Source organism: Tarenaya hassleriana, unplaced genomic scaffold, assembly GCF_000463585.1.
Source record: "Tarenaya hassleriana unplaced genomic scaffold, ASM46358v1 Cleome8, whole genome shotgun sequence".
In the NCBI taxonomy this organism is placed as follows: domain Eukaryota; kingdom Viridiplantae; phylum Streptophyta; class Magnoliopsida; order Brassicales; family Cleomaceae; genus Tarenaya; species Tarenaya hassleriana.
The window spans coordinates 3,975,993-3,993,892 of NW_010970490.1; the positions used below are offsets into that span (position 1 = coordinate 3,975,993).

The 17,900-nt window shown below is 39.3% G+C and overlaps 4 protein-coding genes and 1 pseudogene across 4 annotated transcripts; 4 read left to right on the top strand and 1 right to left on the bottom strand.

The window, feature by feature from the left end:
- The first annotated feature begins 1,599 nt into the window (after positions 1-1,599).
- On the top strand, positions 1,600-4,709 carry LOC104802910 (protein REVEILLE 1). Its single transcript, XM_010526733.2, has 6 exons — positions 1,600-2,160; positions 2,617-2,736; positions 2,825-2,936; positions 3,058-3,119; positions 3,266-3,661; positions 3,747-4,709. The coding sequence occupies exons 1-6, from the start codon at positions 2,128-2,130 to the stop codon at positions 4,365-4,367; spliced, it is 1,344 nt and encodes a 447-aa protein (XP_010525035.1). The 5' UTR covers positions 1,600-2,127; the 3' UTR covers positions 4,368-4,709.
- A 110-nt stretch (positions 4,710-4,819) lies between these two features.
- LOC104802912 (60S ribosomal protein L4-1-like) lies at positions 4,820-6,635 on the bottom strand. Its single transcript, XM_010526734.2, has 2 exons — positions 5,556-6,635; positions 4,820-5,082 (listed from the first exon to the last, which is right to left on the bottom strand). Exons 1-2 carry the CDS (start codon positions 6,618-6,620, stop codon positions 4,969-4,971), a joined length of 1,179 nt encoding a protein of 392 aa, XP_010525036.1. The 5' UTR covers positions 6,621-6,635; the 3' UTR covers positions 4,820-4,968.
- Positions 6,636-8,275: 1,640 nt separating this feature from the next.
- On the top strand, positions 8,276-9,277 carry LOC104803121. Its single transcript, XM_019201152.1, has one exon. The coding sequence runs from the start codon at positions 8,429-8,431 to the stop codon at positions 9,275-9,277; it is 849 nt and encodes a 282-aa protein (XP_019056697.1). The 5' UTR covers positions 8,276-8,428.
- A 2,305-nt stretch (positions 9,278-11,582) lies between these two features.
- Positions 11,583-14,096, top strand: LOC104802913 (NAC domain-containing protein 45-like). Its single transcript, XM_010526735.1, has 6 exons — positions 11,583-11,918; positions 12,356-12,636; positions 12,750-13,022; positions 13,109-13,372; positions 13,467-13,524; positions 13,648-14,096. Exons 1-6 carry the CDS (start codon positions 11,762-11,764, stop codon positions 14,061-14,063), a joined length of 1,449 nt encoding a protein of 482 aa, XP_010525037.1. The 5' UTR covers positions 11,583-11,761; the 3' UTR covers positions 14,064-14,096.
- A 1,313-nt stretch (positions 14,097-15,409) lies between these two features.
- Positions 15,410-16,951, top strand: LOC104803122 (annotated as a pseudogene).
- Positions 16,952-17,900: the final 949 nt, after the last annotated feature.

Consider the following 17,900-nt stretch of genomic DNA (forward strand, 5'->3'; position numbering starts at 1 on the left):
CGTCACCACTCCAAATATTATCCAAGGAAAATAAAATTCTCCCGTTTTCTCACGGCCACCTGTTTAGAAAATTAGTTACCACTGGAAAATTAATCAATATAGATTACTTTTTTTAGTTGAAATGTGATAAAATTAATATGGATTACCTATAATTTGACACAGGTTTTACTTTATCTGTTGTATACTAAACCTTTAAGTAATTATTAAAACAATGTTTACTGAATTTAAACTGTGAAGCAAATATCCACACGCGTTTTAATTCTCAGTTTTATATCTAAAAAATAACAAAATAAATAGTGTATTTAATTTCACAAAAATAATTAGAAATGGAAAGGCGGCAAAAAAAAAACTAATTAAAAAGGAAATATATACTAGATACAAATACAACCACACACCACCAACAACTTTCCTCCCTCTCTATCTTTGAAACCCTAAGCCAAAGCGACAAGGCAAATTTGTGGCTGAGAATTTTCAATAATATTTAATAAATTACTTAAATAAAAGAGCAATATTAAATAGATTAAAAAAAACAAGTGGCTTAGAATCCTTTACGCCCTTTACTGCCAGGTGTCGGATTTTCAGTAGAAGGGTCGGCAGAGAGAAACGATGACGTGGACAAAAGTGCAACTCAACATGATTATTACCATTCAACGTCCTTGACTTTGGACCGTCTGATTTTTTTAAAACATTATTGCTGTTATCCACAAATTGAAATTATGATTGAGATTTTACATAAAAATAGAAATTAAGACCAACGATACTGTTAGAATTTGAATTACAAACACTTTTATCACCACAGTAATAATGTATTTATAAATTATATATCGCACTTAAGAAGGAGAAAAATATTTATGTTGTATTATAATATCCTATATATTTCATGTGTGGTGTGTGTAGGTTTTGGTAGTGGACCGACCGCCCTGCCACCTGTAATTTTAGAGAGGCTGAAGATATTTTAATATAAAGTTTTTATTTCGTTTTCGTTGTTTTATCAAAACTATTTGTGCAAGTAAATAAAACAGAGATATCCTGATTTCTTTTTGTGATTTACCTTTGGTATTATATTATACAAACTCTTAATTTGATATTATACAATTTCCATTTTAATCCTAATAAAACTTTTGAAATATCCTGATTTTTTTTATTATATTAGATATATAATTAATATTTTATATGAATATATTTCGATTTATAGACGTGGAAAATGATAAGAAAACAATGGTAGTACACGCGCGTGCGTGGACATTCTCTTCCAACTCAAAATAGAAATTATAATTATCTTTCTTTCCTTCAGATATATATAAATTTGGAAAAACAATTAAAACAACTAAAAAAAGATATCAGAGAACATTTCTTAATATGAAAATTTATGTATGGCCCGAAGGAGTAGCAACTAATATTACATTTTTCACAGATATATACTTTATATATATATATAAGTATTAAGTTTATTTATCTTTAAAGACGGGGAAGTGACAAAAGGCGCACGAGCGCCACGTGGCAGTGGCTCCCTTTCAATGCGAGCCACAAAATTTCATCCGTCTCTCGAGCGTTCCATTGGAAAAGAGATTATTTAAATAAAAATATGAAAAATAGGAAATGGGAAAAGCGCAAATACCACAAGATTTAATCTGTTTCTTGAGCGCTCCATTGGTTGTCTTCCCCTCCCTCCTCCTCAGAGCCAAACACTTTCCCTCTTCCCCTCCCGTGCTTCTGCCTTCTCCTTCTTTGAGGTTGGTGGTTTTCCGGCGAATCGGGATCTTCCTCTTTGTCTGATTCCGAGGAGAAACTTCGGCGAAGGCGGTGCCATTCGCTGGTCTGAGAGCGGCCGAGAGATTCATTTTCACCGTCTCCTTCTCTTTTTTCTTCTCTGTTTGTGTCTTCTTTTTCAGTATCCGAACCTAGATTCGCCGCAGAGATTCTCCGATATTCCTTCTACCGCGAAGTTCAAATCTACGACTCAGTGGAGCGGTGGAAGTTTTCCCTGAGGCGGGAGAAGCAGATCGATGAGATTGAAGCTTCTGATTGGAGGACTATATCTTTCGATTCTGTGATTGAGAGTTCGCAGGAACTCGTTCTGGCTGGTGTCGAGATAAACAGTTTAGATTGATAGGACCAATAGCGACGATGGTGTCGTCTTCTTCGGCTATGACTGTTGAGGTGATGACCTAATTCTTACTGTAGTAATATTCTCTCACTTTTCTCTCTGCTTTCTGTAATTTGGATGGACCAATGGATCTATGGTTTTATTGTAATGTATATCATCCTGTCACACGAACAAACCTCAATACTTAATTTTAAGTTTAGAACTTGAGCTCTGTGACCATCTGAGTTTCGTTCGATGTTACTTGGGCCATTGTTCAGTGATATTAGTGATTCTTCTAGTAGTGGAAGGAAAAAGAGGAAGAGTATAAAACTTGATCTAATATGTATATTCCAATAACCTAGCTAGAAATTTCGCAGAAATTATTTTAGGGTTCCGTCAAAGATTCAACTTGGAACACTATGCAATGGTGATCTGGAAGAGAATTATACTTTAGAGTAGTGAATCGTCCCAGGATACATTGAATGCCCTAGTGATTTTGGTGTCATTTTGCTTGATGATTTATGTTGCAGGGTACCTGTGGAGGTGGGCGTTTGACCAAAGCTGCTCTGCGTGTTGGAGTTTCTAAAAGCTCAGACCAGCAGTTGCAACTCAATGAACAAATTTCGGGGAGAAAAAACTTTGCGCCCAAGGTTTTGTTTCTTACCGTTAAAAATATTTCTTTTTGTATCTTTTCTGGAGATCTTTGCTCAGTTTATCTGATTTCAATAATTCTATTAGGTAAGGAAACCTTACACTATCACAAAAGAAAGAGAGAGATGGGCGGATGAGGAGCACAAGAAGTTTGTTGAAGCCTTGAAACTATATGGGCGAGCTTGGAGACGCATAGAGGGTAAGTCGACCTGAAAATGTCGATACTCTTGTACTTCTGATCAATGCTTTGTTTGCACTTGCACATGACCTATAGTTTAACATGAACCTGAAACGTAAAACGTATGATGTTTTACTAACAGAACATGTGGGGACAAAGACTGCAGTTCAGATTCGAAGCCATGCTCAGAAGTTTTTCTCTAAGGTCTACTGATTGCCCCCTATACACAATGATTCTCTCACCATGTTGTTTATTAGTGTATGCCCAATAATTGCCCATGTTCTAGTTCTAGATACAAGTTCATTTTACCTTCATGGAGATTTTGGCCTTAATCTTTTGTATTTGTGCAGGTTGCTCGGGATACCACTGGAAGTAATGGGAGCTCAGTGGAGCCAATCGTGATACCACCTCCTCGTCCAAAAAGAAAACCGGTGCATCCATACCCTCGTAAACTGGGAAACACTTCCGTCAAAGAAATATCAAGTACAGATCAGTCAAGAAGATCGGTTTCTCCCAACCTATCAGCCTTGGAGCGAGACAACCAATCTCCAACGTCGGTGTTATCCTCGGTTGGTTCAGATGCCTTTGGTTCTGCTGATTCAAATTCACCAAACAGTAGCCTATCCCCTGTTTCCTATGCATTGCAATGTGAGCTTATGCTCTCTGAACCATATGGTTCGGCTGAAGCATCACCATCTGCTGCTCTTACGACCGCCACAACTGCAGCTGAAGAGCCAGAATCCTTGGTATGTATCATCATTTCAGTCGCTGGTCTTTCCCTTTGCATGTCTTTTAGTTTCTAACTTTCCTGTCCGATGGTTAAATGTACAGAAGCTGGAGCTGTTTCCCAGACAGAGGCTCTTGAGCAGAGAAGAGTCAATCAACCAACCGATGAAGCAAAGCCTTAAGCTTTTCGGGAAGACTGTTCTGTTATCTGATCCAAATGGATCATCTGCTCTGTCAACATCTTGTTTTTGTAAATCCCCACAAGAGGCAAACGAAGGGAAACCCATTCAGCCATTACCACGTAAACTAACCCCGGCAGAGACATCTGCCCTAAATGCGGAAAATATCTTGTGTTGGATACAACAGAACAGGCAAGAAGCGACCAACGCTTGTATAGAGATTAGCGACTTAGGTGGTAAAGAAAAGGGACTTCAGATTGAAGGATCCTCAACGGGTTCGAATACTTGTTCAGATGACGACACAGGAGACGCGGACAAGAGTTCAGAAGTTGAAACACCGAGTTCCGAGACGAACATGGAGAAGAAATCCGAGTTCAAACCGAGCGAGAGGTCTGCGTTCTCGCAGCTCAAGCGAACAGACTCCGAAACACGTGCAAGAGCATTCGTTCCTTACAGGAAACGAAAGATAGTCGTAGAAACAGAGAACAAGTCCTCAGCAATGGCTACCGAGACAGGGGAAGACCGCAACACAAGCCTCTGCTTATGACAGTGCCATGAACAGACAGCCCCATTTCAGGTACAAAAGATGTTATATTCTCTGAGATGAAAAGGAGTTTGCAATAATTCATTCCCCCTTCATATCCGTCACCCTGATTTTTATTTTTCTTCTTGTACGGTAAATTCGCTTTCGACTTAGGGTTTAACTCTGTGTACGTGTGTTGCTATTTCTCTCGGGGGTTTTCTTTTGTTATCTCAGTCAGGTTATATATAGATCCGACAACATTCCCTTTATAGAATAACAGAGGGAGTTTCTGTTAGTTAACGAACTAGACAGATTCTCTTACGCAACGTTTGTAACATGAAAGATTCTGTACAATTTGTCCGATTACTCGCCTCTGTTGCCGTATGGAGCTTTAATTCTGATATTATTATTATTCTCAATTGGTTCGTGTTCCATAAATAGAATGTGTTTTCTCTTCATGTACGTTTTTCATCTCCTTACCAATGCAAACAAGTCGTTGCCTTAATAATTCAAAAACAATAACAGAGACTAAATGCACAACGCCAAAAGAACTGATAACAATAACAATGAGAGAGTGAAGATGATAGACAAAATCTATTTTGTCCGAGTTTGGAACGAAGCCAAATCACTGAGTGACACCGAGCCACTTGGTGAAGTTGTCAAACTCGGTGTAATCGCTGTCCGAAACCATGGTCTGGTACCATGCCTTCCCCGCTGCTCTGATTTTCGCTGCCTCCTCCTGTAACGCGCACACACAACACCCAATTGAACACACGAGCTGACGACAGGCAGATCTTACAGTTTTTATCCAAGGCCAAAATCAGTTAACTGTGACCAGATTCTACGGGTCAGACAGATTTCTCAATGCGCTGTTCCACTAGACTAAAGGCTAAAGCTACCATGAAGCTCAGAACTCGCAAAACACTACAGTACCATTCAAAATCCCAATACAGCACAAAACAATCCTACAGCACAAAGCATGAATACAAATGTGGACATCACCAATAGCTAGGCAAAAGGACTCTGGGTTCTATATGTCAAAGCAGCACAACCAATGTATCAATCACAGGCATTCGAGGAAAGATTCAAATCCAAGAGGATATCTAACCAATAGAATGGGTAACCATATGCAACACCAGTAAAACAGTACATTAATGTGAATCTCCTACCAATCAATGAAACCAGAAATACAAGTGGATAACACGAGCATACCTTAGAGACGGGTTTCCTCTTCTTCTCGAGCTTCTCCTTCTTTGCCTTAACCCTCTGGGCTTCGGCCAACAGAGACATCCTCCTCGCGGTTTTGGCGTATGGGTTGAGCTTCAACATCACGTTGAGGTTCTTCAGCGGGTTCTTCTTCAGCACAGCCCTCTTCATCTCCTTCTTGATCGGCTTCACAACGCTCTGAACCTCGTCGGAGTTGATAATCCTAGCAAGGTCAGCATTCACCATCTTCGGACGCGGCAGAACGTAACCCTTCTTCTTCTCAGATGGCTTATCAAATGAGCCATAGATCGACTCGAGCTTCTCGAACGCGGACTTGGTCCACACCACGAACCGACCCAAGTGACCGCCAGGAGCGAGCTTGAGCAAGTTAAGCCTCTCCACATTGCAGACATCAACACCCGGAATGTTCCTGAAGGCTTTCACCAGCTTGGCTCCATCAGTACCGTACACGATCAGAGGACCCTTGCGAGAGATATAGCGACGGTTCCTCATTTTCCCTTTCCCAGGACGGATTCCGACACTGTCCTTCGCCTTCTCGGCGTCCGCGTAAGCGCCGATCTGCTTCAAAACCTTAATAGCCGCAGACGTCTTCTCCACAGCCTCAGCAGAGTCACTCACCACAAGTGGCATCTCCAGAACGCTCTCGATCCGGTGGCCACGAGCCATCACCAGCGATGGAACTGCCGTGGCGGCGATGGCCGACACGATCGCGTGCCGCTTCATGTTGACATTGACGCGGCGATGCCACCGGCGCCATATCTTCGTCGGAGCAAACATCCGACCTCCACGGCACATGTTTCCGAAGGCTCCCTGACCGGCACGGTGAGTTCCACCACCCGGAACACGAGGGATACGCGACACAGCACGCCCCGTACCCCATGACTCGGCGGAGGTCTGGTGACCGGCGCGCTTGGAAACGGCGTAAGGCTGACGACTGTTGTTGGAGATCTGAGCGTGAACGAAGTTGACGATGTCGGGACGAACTGGTGCCTTCATCACGTCCGGCAACGGAATGGATTGATCAGTCTTCATGTCACCGGCGGCAGCCATTGCTCTGTTCGGGGTTTTTCGCGACAACAAAACAAAATGATAGGTTGAAGCATTATATTTACATATCTAGGGCTTTCTTAGACGGCACCGTTTTGAGGAAATGGGCCTCAATATTTTTTTTAAAAAACCCATTAAACACAGAATTCTTGTGATCTCAAATTATGCCAAAATACAGCCCAAGGCTAATCATGGAATTATATAAAAAAAAGCGACCAAGAATTATTGACTAATAATTAACAAAATCATATATTATCATGCAAATTGAAATACAGTGTATGTAAAGAAGCAATTAAAACATTTAATTAATTATTCGTTGTAGTTGTTTGTTGACAGTTTTACAACAACGATGTTTAGGATATAATTATTAAAACTAAAAGCATAGGATTAAAAAACTTGATATTTAAACAATCACAAGTCATAAATGTAAATATAAGTCGAGTATTTTGGGGATTATATGTTTGTCGTCTCGTTTCTAAACGTGAATGTGCGTGGATGGCATTTTGTATGAAAAATGTTTTCTCAAAAACAGTTTTACGATTATTTTAATTATAGATTTTAAAAACAAATTAAAATTACAAGATTATTTAAACCGTAAAGATTAGCTAGGATGATTAATTATGACGTGCAAACATTGAGATCCACGACCAATGAGACACAGAGTGGACTCGCATGATCTTCGGATCTATGTTATATAAATTAAGAAGAGATACTCTGGCCCATCAGTGAGTGAGCGGGTGGTTGGAAGGGTGTGGTTCGAAGGGTCCCGTCCACCGTTCGAATCCAGTTGATGGGGAGGAAGGGGTGTATTTATCGTCTGAGGGGGTGTGGCTCGTAGGGTCCAGTCACTCTAAAGGCTGCTTCCGGACTCAGATGATGTAGGTTGAGCCGAAGGCACATGTGAACCTCCCGCTTAACCAAAAAAAAAGAAAAGAAGAGATACTGTGTTATATAAAGAAGAGAGAGAGAGAGGGAGAAGAAAAATTGAGAGAGAGAGAGATGGAGGAGGAGGAGGTCAACCTTTCCGTCCACCCCCACCCTTTGAGACCTTGTAACATTTCATGTCTCCTCTGCGTTATGTGCAGTCGACCAACAGATTCCGCCATAGTCAAAGGTTACAGATGCACAACTTGCCACGTGGATGAATTCCATAAGGAATGCGCAGAATCTCCATTGGAGCTCCATCACCACCCTTATCACCCTCTTCACCCTCTCTCTCTCCTTGATCTTCATCGCCATCTTCTTGAAACTTCACAGATGTGCAGTTACTGCGAGCAAGAACTCAGAAGAGGATGGGTTTATCATTGTTCTATCTGTAAATTCATCATTCATCTGCGTTGCGCCACTAAGCCACCTGTTCTTGAGGTGGGTCAGCCCAAGAGCCACGACCATAAGCTATCTCTCCTCCTTAAACTGCGTCATTTCACCTGTGATGCTTGTGGTCTGTTGCATAATCGTCCCACTCTTCCATGGGCTTGTCTCAAATGCGGAGTCATGCTCCATAGAGAGTGTATCGACTTATCACGCGTCGTTAGGATCTCTCGCCACCCACAACATCGTCTCTGTTATGTTACATCTCCCCCTCCACCAACTCATGAAGCATGGTCCTGCGGAGTTTGTCGGAAAGTTGTTGAGAACAATTGCGGTCATATTCTTGCAGCAGAGGTTGCGATTATGTGGTCCACTCGAGGTGTGCAACAAGAGAAGATGTGTGGGACGGGCAAGACCTTGAGGGAATACCCGAAGAACCCGAAGACGTCAAGGCACCGTTCGAGGTTGTAGACGGGAAAGTGATACGTCATTTCAGTCACATGCACCATCTTAAACTGAACGAGTATGATGGTACAGGCTTTAATGGAAGCGAGCACTATAAAATATGCGCTATTCCTATTCGTAATCACATTGGTAATATCTACAAATGCACGCAATGGAATTGCAATTTTATTCTCCACGAAACATGTGCCTATCTACCAAGAAAGATGTGGTACATGTTACATCCTCATCTGCTCGAATTACAAGCTTGCGGAACAGGGAGTGAGATATGTGATGTTTGTGCTCGGAAATTTTGTGGCTTCGTATATACGTGCAACGAGATGGATTGTCGTTTTGAAATAGATGTGAGTTGTGCTTCGGTCTCTGAACCCTTTATCCATACAAGTCATCCGCATCCTCTATTCTGCACGTCAACTTCGATGGATGAAAAGGCATGTTCAGGTTGCAAAAGACGGGAAATTTATAATCGTAAGAAGATGGAGTGCATCGAATGCGACTTTGCCTTATGCTTGAGGTGCATATCTTTACCGAGTAAGGTAAGATACAAGCAAGACCGACATCCTCTGGTTCTTGAAAGCGGCGGCGAAGAGGCCAAAGATGGAAGCTGGTGGTGCAAGATCTGCGAGGGAAAACTGAATCTGGGCGAGGAGTTGTACTACACATGTGAAATTTGTCGTGTCACTATCCATCTTCATTGCATTCTCGGAAAGGATCCGCTCATGATGCCTGGTCGATACCTGGGCGAGGGGTTTGAAGTTGAAGCCAACAGCAGCTGTTTCCGACCGTTTTCCTTCCAATGTGGAAGGCGCTGTCCGTCTCCTGTTTGTTTCAAGAAAAATGGTGAAGTTTTTTGCACTCTCCGTTGTTTGTGGAACTTTAGAATGTAATGAATAAATATTTCTATTTCTTTGCAAAAACATAATAGCAAAAATCGGATATTATTTTGTTTATTGTACAATAAATAAAACCTAGAAAATGAAGGATCACGGTTTTTGAACGGAGGAAATATGTTCTTATTTACCCACGTTGTTTAGATCGACATATATATATATATATATATATATATATATTGCACTTGTTTATTTAGATTTAGATTAATTTTAATAGTTAATTTATTTGCAAGTATTTATATCTTATTTTGTGAACTGCAGCTCTATTTATTTCCCAATAATTTCACAAGAGACATCGAGACCTGTGTAAGCGAAAGCACATGGTCAGTTATGAACGGAATCATTAGAATATAATTGTAATTACAAATGACAGCTATTTTAAAATTAATGATTTTATCTCTCTCTATATATATATAAGTATCACAATATTTTGCCTTGTGTTGTTTCTGCGAATGAGCTTTTAAGGACGTCTAAACAATATGTTGTCATAATTTCATTATCAAAACCGGGGATTCAACATTTACAGCAATAATTAACAAACTAAATCTTTGCCTACGTCATCTTAATTAGGGGTGGGCGAACGGTTAGGGTATTTTGGTTATTAACCGAACCAACCGATATATACCCGAACCGAACTAAATCGAATAAAATTAAATAACCGTTTGGTTATGATTTTTTAAAACTCGAAATAATCGAACCCGAAATAACCGTAAACCGAATAAACCGAACCCGAATTAACCGTATCGAATAAACCGAATATAACCGTTTATCCACCTATGTATCACTAGTTAATATACAATATATGTTAAATCTAATTAGAAAAATTGTTTGAGAATGATTAAGATTCTTAATCATTCTCAAACAATTAATTTAATATCGGTTTAGTTATGCCATGTATATATTTCTCCATATTCTAATCTATACCGTACGTTAGCATTAGGGGAAAGGCAAAAGCCCAAGCTTCAAAATATGGAAGGAATAAAAGAACCGAAGGATGGGTTTACGTGAGGGAAAAGTGCCTAACAAGGGGCATGTATTAATATTGGACTGTATTATATATATATATATACACACACATATTATACACAAAATTCATGTGCGTTATATGTAGAGAGTGATATATATATATATATATATATATATTCACATGCTCCCAAGTTGGACCCACACATGACATCATATCATATACTTGTTTTTTTTGGGGGGTTTTGATCCTCTTTTTGTTGTTTTCTCATTGCCTTTCAAGTCATTTGGATGCCTGCACCTTCTGGATCCTAATCATATATATATATATATATATATATGCACACCAATTAAATCCTAATCATGCTATATATAAATAATATTACACACGTCAGAAATTTGTGCACATTCATCGAGACAAACAAAGGCGAATGAAATCCGCTTGTTGGGGAGTAATTGCAAATAATATATACATAAATTTTGCTTATGTAAATAATGAATAAATCGGCAGCAATCACGAAGACTCTTCGTCGAAGAGACAAAAAGGGGGTCTTCATCTCATGTGGGTACAAAAGGGACAGTTAATTCAGTTAGAAGCGCCGCCACAGAGAGATTGCGACAGTTTTAGGTTAACCCAAGATTCTTTCCACTTCCATGCAACCAACGGGGATTCGCCACGTGTACAGAGATTCCAAACCGCACACACCCTCGACAAGGATGGGATAATTGAGCAGAAGAACAACTTGGAGGAAGAAACACGGTTAGGCAGAGGGCGTCGGCTTTGATTATCGCCGGTCTAGGACAGGAATTCTCGTAATCATTTTATTACCATATATTATGATTACACCAAAATAATGATTAGATAGCTTCCGATAATTTTATTCGGACCCAATTTGGATAGCTCAACCGGTGAAATGAGACGCAAAACGTCTGTCCCGTCCCGAGTTTAAGTCTCAAGTTGGGGAAAGAGCATATAATTCAAATCACATGGCTGACTCCCGATCCCGAAATTAGTTTGGGCTTCGGCCCACAATACTCAGTTATAAAAAAACATAAATTTTATTCGGACTCTAATGAGTCGGTCGGTTTTATATTTCTAGACCCAAATTACATATAACTTGGAGAAAAAGATAGGCGAGAATCAGCATATGATATGATGTGTCATAAAGATTATGAAAATGATTTTTTTTTGTACACTTATTAAAATTAAGGGCTCCATACACCTTTCGACCATCTTTTTTCGTGGCATTTTTTTGTCATGTTAATTACCCTTTATATATACCTTTCCCACACAAACATTTGTTCTGTCTTTCTCTTTTGTTCCTTTTGGAGTCTCGCATATTTTCTCTTCGCCTTCTTCGTTCTCCATAATCTTCGTCAACCCTTTTGCTCGTTCTGCGTCGGCTTTCCTTGTTCGTTCTTAGACGGCCGGTTTTGTTCATTTTCGTACGTAAAGAAACAAGACCGATCGTTGATTTGTACAGATCGTCAACTTTGCATCACGTAAAGGGGATACATATGGCTGCAGTTTCATTGCCTCCTGGTTTCCGGTTTCATCCGACGGACGAGGAACTGATCACTTATTATCTCAAAAGAAAGATCAACGGTCGGGAGATCGATTTGGACATCATCCCTGAAGTTGATCTCTACAAGTGCGAGCCATGGGACTTGCCAGGTAATGTGATTCCTCCTGTCACTCCACATTATATACATACATACATACATACATACATACATACATACATACATACATACATACATACATACATACATACATACATACATACATACATACATACATACATATGACCAATTATTTGATTCTCGTTTGGTGTTAATAACTCTGAACCATCATCATTCACGGGAGTTTGAAGAAAAGAATAAGAATATCATAAAGAGGAAGAAAACCCTAATATTATACGACATGACTGTATATAATCTTCTTGTAATTTTTTTTTGGTAAATTAATCTTTTGTAATTTTTAGAGTTTGCATCTTTAGATTGGCTTGTTCGAGATAAATATATATAAAAAATACAATATTCCACTACAAACGAGAGCTCTCAGCTGGAAACAACCCTAACCCATGTCAAGAATTCTCCTCTAAATCGCAGGAAAATCGTTGCTTCCAAGCAAAGATCAAGAATGGTACTTCTTCAGCCCGAGGGACAGGAAGTATCCAAACGGTTCGAGGACGAACCGTGCCACCAAAGGCGGTTACTGGAAGGCGACGGGCAAAGATCGACGAGTGAGTTGGAGAAACCGAGCTATCGGGACAAAGAAGACCTTGGTTTACTACCGTGGACGTGCACCTCATGGTATCAGAACCGGCTGGATCATGCATGAATACCGCCTCGATGAAACTGAATGCGAGCTTTCAGCTCTAGGCATGCTGGTACTGACAATGAATTAGACAGTAGTTGTAACTAACATCCTTAGTGTAAAAAAAAACATCCTAGGAATACATCTAATTATCGTATTCATATGTTGGTTTGTATCCATTTTCAGGACGCGTATGCACTTTGTCGTGTGTCCAAGAAAATTGTGATTGAGGGGAAGCCGAGGGAAATGAGTTCTTACGTGCATACGAGGGCGATGATCGGTGATTGTTCGTCGAATCTCGACGTTTGTTCCTATCCAGACAGTTCAACACATCAGATTCAGCCTTACCACCAATTCGGTGGAGGGAGAGATGATGATTGGGCAAGATATTTGCCTCAAGAGGCTTTTCCTTTACCAAACCATGGATCTTCATACGATCCATATCCCCCTCTGTCCAAGGTAGATTAATATACATGTCTTATGAAATTAGATATATAGATTTTGTTGATCTAAACCATGATTAATGTCTAATATGATCGATGCAGGTTAATTCCGAGATCGAATGTGCAATGCTGCAACACCAGATGTCATTGCCACCATTGCGAATAGAAAGCTCCCCTCAAACAAACGAATACTTCAAAGTGAATCAAAACAATGATCACGGCTTCGAGGACTTTACTTTCGCCACGAGTAATTTCAATCACTATAACAACGATCCGTTCATACCCGTTTTCGGAAATCTAGATGATGGATTCAATGCCGAGAACTCGAGGTGGATGAGAACGCCGAACAATGATACCAACCACCATGTATGTTTCCTACTTTCTTCCAATAGCTTAATCTTACCATTTTCACAGTTTTCTTTTATGAATTAGCATTGATTCATTTTACATTTTGAAACAGGATTTCGTCGAAGAACATAAGATTATGCCAAATTTCGAAGATAATAATGAATTCGATGGTAAGCAAGATGATCATATTCAAAGTTCAAGACATGTTGTCCATGTCCATATCTATATGTTATGATATTATCATACTTTGGATACATCTAATGAATGACTACTCGATCGGCTTAATTTCGCAGGTGAATCTCGATGCAATGCCATCAACAGCAACATTGACATCGAAGATTATCTCTCCTTCGAAATCTATCACGTCAAAGACGAGAAACAAGTAGGAGAGGTCGATGCGGCCATTAATACAAACGAAACCCTAATCTCGTCGAGCTTTGAAATGGTGGAAGAAGAGATCAAGGTTAACCATGGAATGTTCATCGCGACGCGTCAAGCGACCGAGACTCTGTTCCATCAGATCGTACCTTCCGAGACATTGAAAGTTCAAATCAATGCTTTGGATGATCGTTTGGAAGAAAGGAGGGCATTGTCCGAAGATTACTCAGATTCTTTGTTCGACAAGATCAAACGAAGTGCAAAGGCGAGACTGTCAAAGGTTCACTTAATTGCACATCAATATTACATGAGCATTAGAGTGTTTTTCTAATCTCAATCATTGTTTTTTTATCCTATATATATATATATATATAATATATATATATATATATGACATATACATATACTATCCATTTTTATTGTTAGTCTTCTTATAATTCAGAAATTGTTATTTTAGTACTTTTCAATTGTTTTAGATTAAGGCGAGGATGCAACTGTACCATATGGATGGACTTTGTAATAAACATTTTTTTTATGTAAACTTTGTAATAAACATACTGTATACTTCTACTATAAAGTTTTATATGCAATTGTTCTATATAGAGTAATTTTTATAACATAAAACAAACATTACAAAATTACAGATGGGTCGTAATATTTTCAAGATCTGGTAGGAGAATTAACCTTCATCTAAACGTATAAACAAAACATCAACATACCGAAATTGCCCAATAAAATACATGCGATTTTTTTTTGGGTAATCGGGTGTTGCGAAACGAGACCCAAACTAATTTTGGAGTTGGAAGTAAACTATGTGATTAAAACATATGTGATGGATTCGATGACAATTAATATGTCAGACAAATATGTATTTATGGTTGAAAATTCACGCATTCATGATTTGAATCGGAGTAATGATGAGAGTAATCACCAATCTTATAAAATCGTATTAATACCATAGATTTATGTTTATTTCTTTAAGCGCATATAAGATAGCCAACTAATTATGCACATAAAAAAGTATTAATATGCCATTTTTTTTAATAAAGATTTTGGAATATTTGTTCGGTTCCTTAATTTTTTCCTATATCAAACCCGAGACGTCGCGTTCTTTACGACGATTTATTGGGTTGCCGAAAATCTGACATTGCATACCGAAATCAGTGGTTTTATTACCTTCTTTAATTCCTGCTTTTTTTTAGAAAAAAATCTGCATTAAACCCAAATTAAAATATTTTTCATTTTTTTTAATCTGACAATATCAATTTTTTAATTTGGAAAACCAAAAGAACTACCAAAAAAAACTAATCTTAATCTCGGTTATTATTATTATTATAATCCTATTTTTGTTAAGCTAAGAAATGTAAGGGCAAATGACATGGAAATATGTTATCTTACGTAATAATATGGCAGTTTCCCATATAACGAATATAACGATATCGAGTGTATCAATTGGAATTTATTACAAATTATATTTCGTTAAGTTAAATAAGACATGTTCCGATTTCACTACGATTTAATACCCTTTGTCAACAAAAATTCCATTTCCGAATAGTTTACCGGAATTTTTTTTAACATATAAAACCGTGCAATATGATTGCATTTCACACTCACCATTTTTGCAACAAAAAAAAAAAAGTTTGTGCTTAGGATTTGTACACAGCCTTCTTTTTGACGATGGAGAAGTTATCTCTTTTTCTAGGGTTATTACTATGCTTTATTCAAATAATCAAACCGGGTTTCTGTACGGAAGCTCAGGAGTACGGCTTCGAGGCGACAAGCAAGTTCGCCAATGTCCTTAGCTTTGGTGCTGTCGGCGATGGCAAGACCGATGATTCTCAGGTACGTAATCCATATACATACACATATATATGTATAGTGTATGTGTGTTTGATTTCTTTGTAGTTGTTCGTATGAATTAGGGTTTAATTATACGTAATCCTTTTTTTGTGATAAAGGCTTTTCTGAGGGCATGGGAAGCTGTCTGCAAGGGAGGGAGTGGCCAATCAACGTTACTCGTGCCTCATTGGAAAACATTCATGCTTAAGCCTCTCACCTTCGGCGGTCCATGCAAAACCCCTGTCTCTGTTGTGGTACTTGTAACGTTTCCGATTTTTATCGTATTTCATTCATGTCCCCGTTTATAATATATGCTCTTATATATATATATATGCGCTGAAATCTGTATTCAATCATGTCTGTAATAATTTCAGATAAAGGGTCACCTCGTGGCACCGCCATACACATGGGACGTGAGAAGATACGGTTCATGGATTGGTTTCGATAATGTCGCCGGACTTATTGTCACGGGCGGCGGCTTGATCGACGGTCAAGGCTCTTACTGGTGGGGGAAAGTACAAGACCGTCCTTCAGTAAGTCTATACGTTTACTCGACCTACGCGTATACGTATACGTAGTGGTTTATCCGTACTGATACGTATATTTGCGGGCAGGCATTGCATTTCCACAAATGCGACGGTCTCAGATTGTCTCAGCTTCGGCACCTGAACAGCCCGAGGAATCATATAGGTATAAACGACTCGAAGAACGTGAACGTGTGGAAACTCAGTATAACGGCGCCGGAGGACAGCCCGAACACAGACGGTATCGACATATCGAGCAGTCGAGGAGTTAACATTCATGATTCCACGATAGCCACCGGCGATGATTGTATAGCCATCAATACTGGTTCATCTTTTATCAACATCAGTCGCATCTTCTGTGGACCTGGACATGGCATCAGGTGATGACAAATTTTTTTCTTCTCATTATTATATAATCCCGAAAACGATCTTTATAAATAAAGAAATTTGCATGTGATTGAGAAATCAAACCCAGAATTTGATACTGACCATATGGTTTGATACAAACAGCGTTGGAAGCCTGGGAGCGCATGGATCTTATGCAGCTGTAGAGGAAGTGACGGTGAAGAATTGCACTTTGACTAACACAACGAATGGTGTGAGAATCAAGACTTTTCAGGTGATCCACCAAGCTGAATGTCACATGAAAAGTTTTTAAAAAAAATCTATAACCAACAATGTCTTACCTTTTTTATACGATCTTCTTCTTTCACAGGGTGGTTCGGGATATGCCCGGAAGATTTCATTCAAGGACATCCACGTTGAAGCCTCACAGAACCCTATCATCGTCGACCAATTCTACGCATCAAACGGCAACAAAGGAGTAAGTAAATGAGCAAAATCACATTTATAAAAAATATTTATTTGATTAGTTACACAATGTTAAAAAAAGGTACATTTCATCCATAAACAGGGTAAGGGTGGAGTTCGAGTCAGCGGTGTGCGGTACGATAATGTGCATGGTACTTCTGCGAACGAGGAAGCTATTCAACTCATTTGTAACAGTAACCTCGGATGTACGGACATAGTGATGAACAGCGTGGTGATGAAACCGGCAGTTCCAGGCAACAAGATCTATTCAGTTTGTAACAATGCTCATGGGATCTTTTCTTCAGTTCAGCCTCTGGCTTGTCTGAGCACCTGATAGATCTGATCAAGCTTTCTCGGTTTCGGGGCTTAGTTTATTAGATTTCGTCGCCCGTAGAGAGAAATCGATGTACCTTATTTTCTTTTCAGTTGAAGCAATGAACTCTTCCACTCTGTGTCCGAGAACAATTTGATATTTGGGGGGGCATCAGGATAAACCCGAGTTGTCTCTTTACAGCAACCGAAATTCCTGACGCTGCAATATGAATCCCCTTTAAGTCAGATTGAGATTTTTGAATAAAGAGACATGTTTGCGTTTCAATCTTTTGCAAAAATAAGGCATCAAACCTTGATCAGGATGATCCATCTTACCAATTTTTACCGTACGAGGATCGGTGTTCCACATGAATGGTGATAGATAGATGCATACATGGAGAAGTAAACGAAATGTTAGTACAAAAGGATCCAAGTTTCTTTCCCATAGGTTAATTCACTGTTTATGACAGAATCATATGTACAATCTGAAGATGGTTTCGAGCAGAATTCAGATGCAGCATAGGCATTGCATCCAACAGACGATTTCCATTGCCATCTGATATCTCAAACCAGAGTTAACCAACTGATGAAAAGTTGATTCTGTAACCTGCAAGCTATTGTAGGTTATCAACTCAATCTTCAATTTCATCAATCAATCAATGTATCTCCACTGGACATGATGA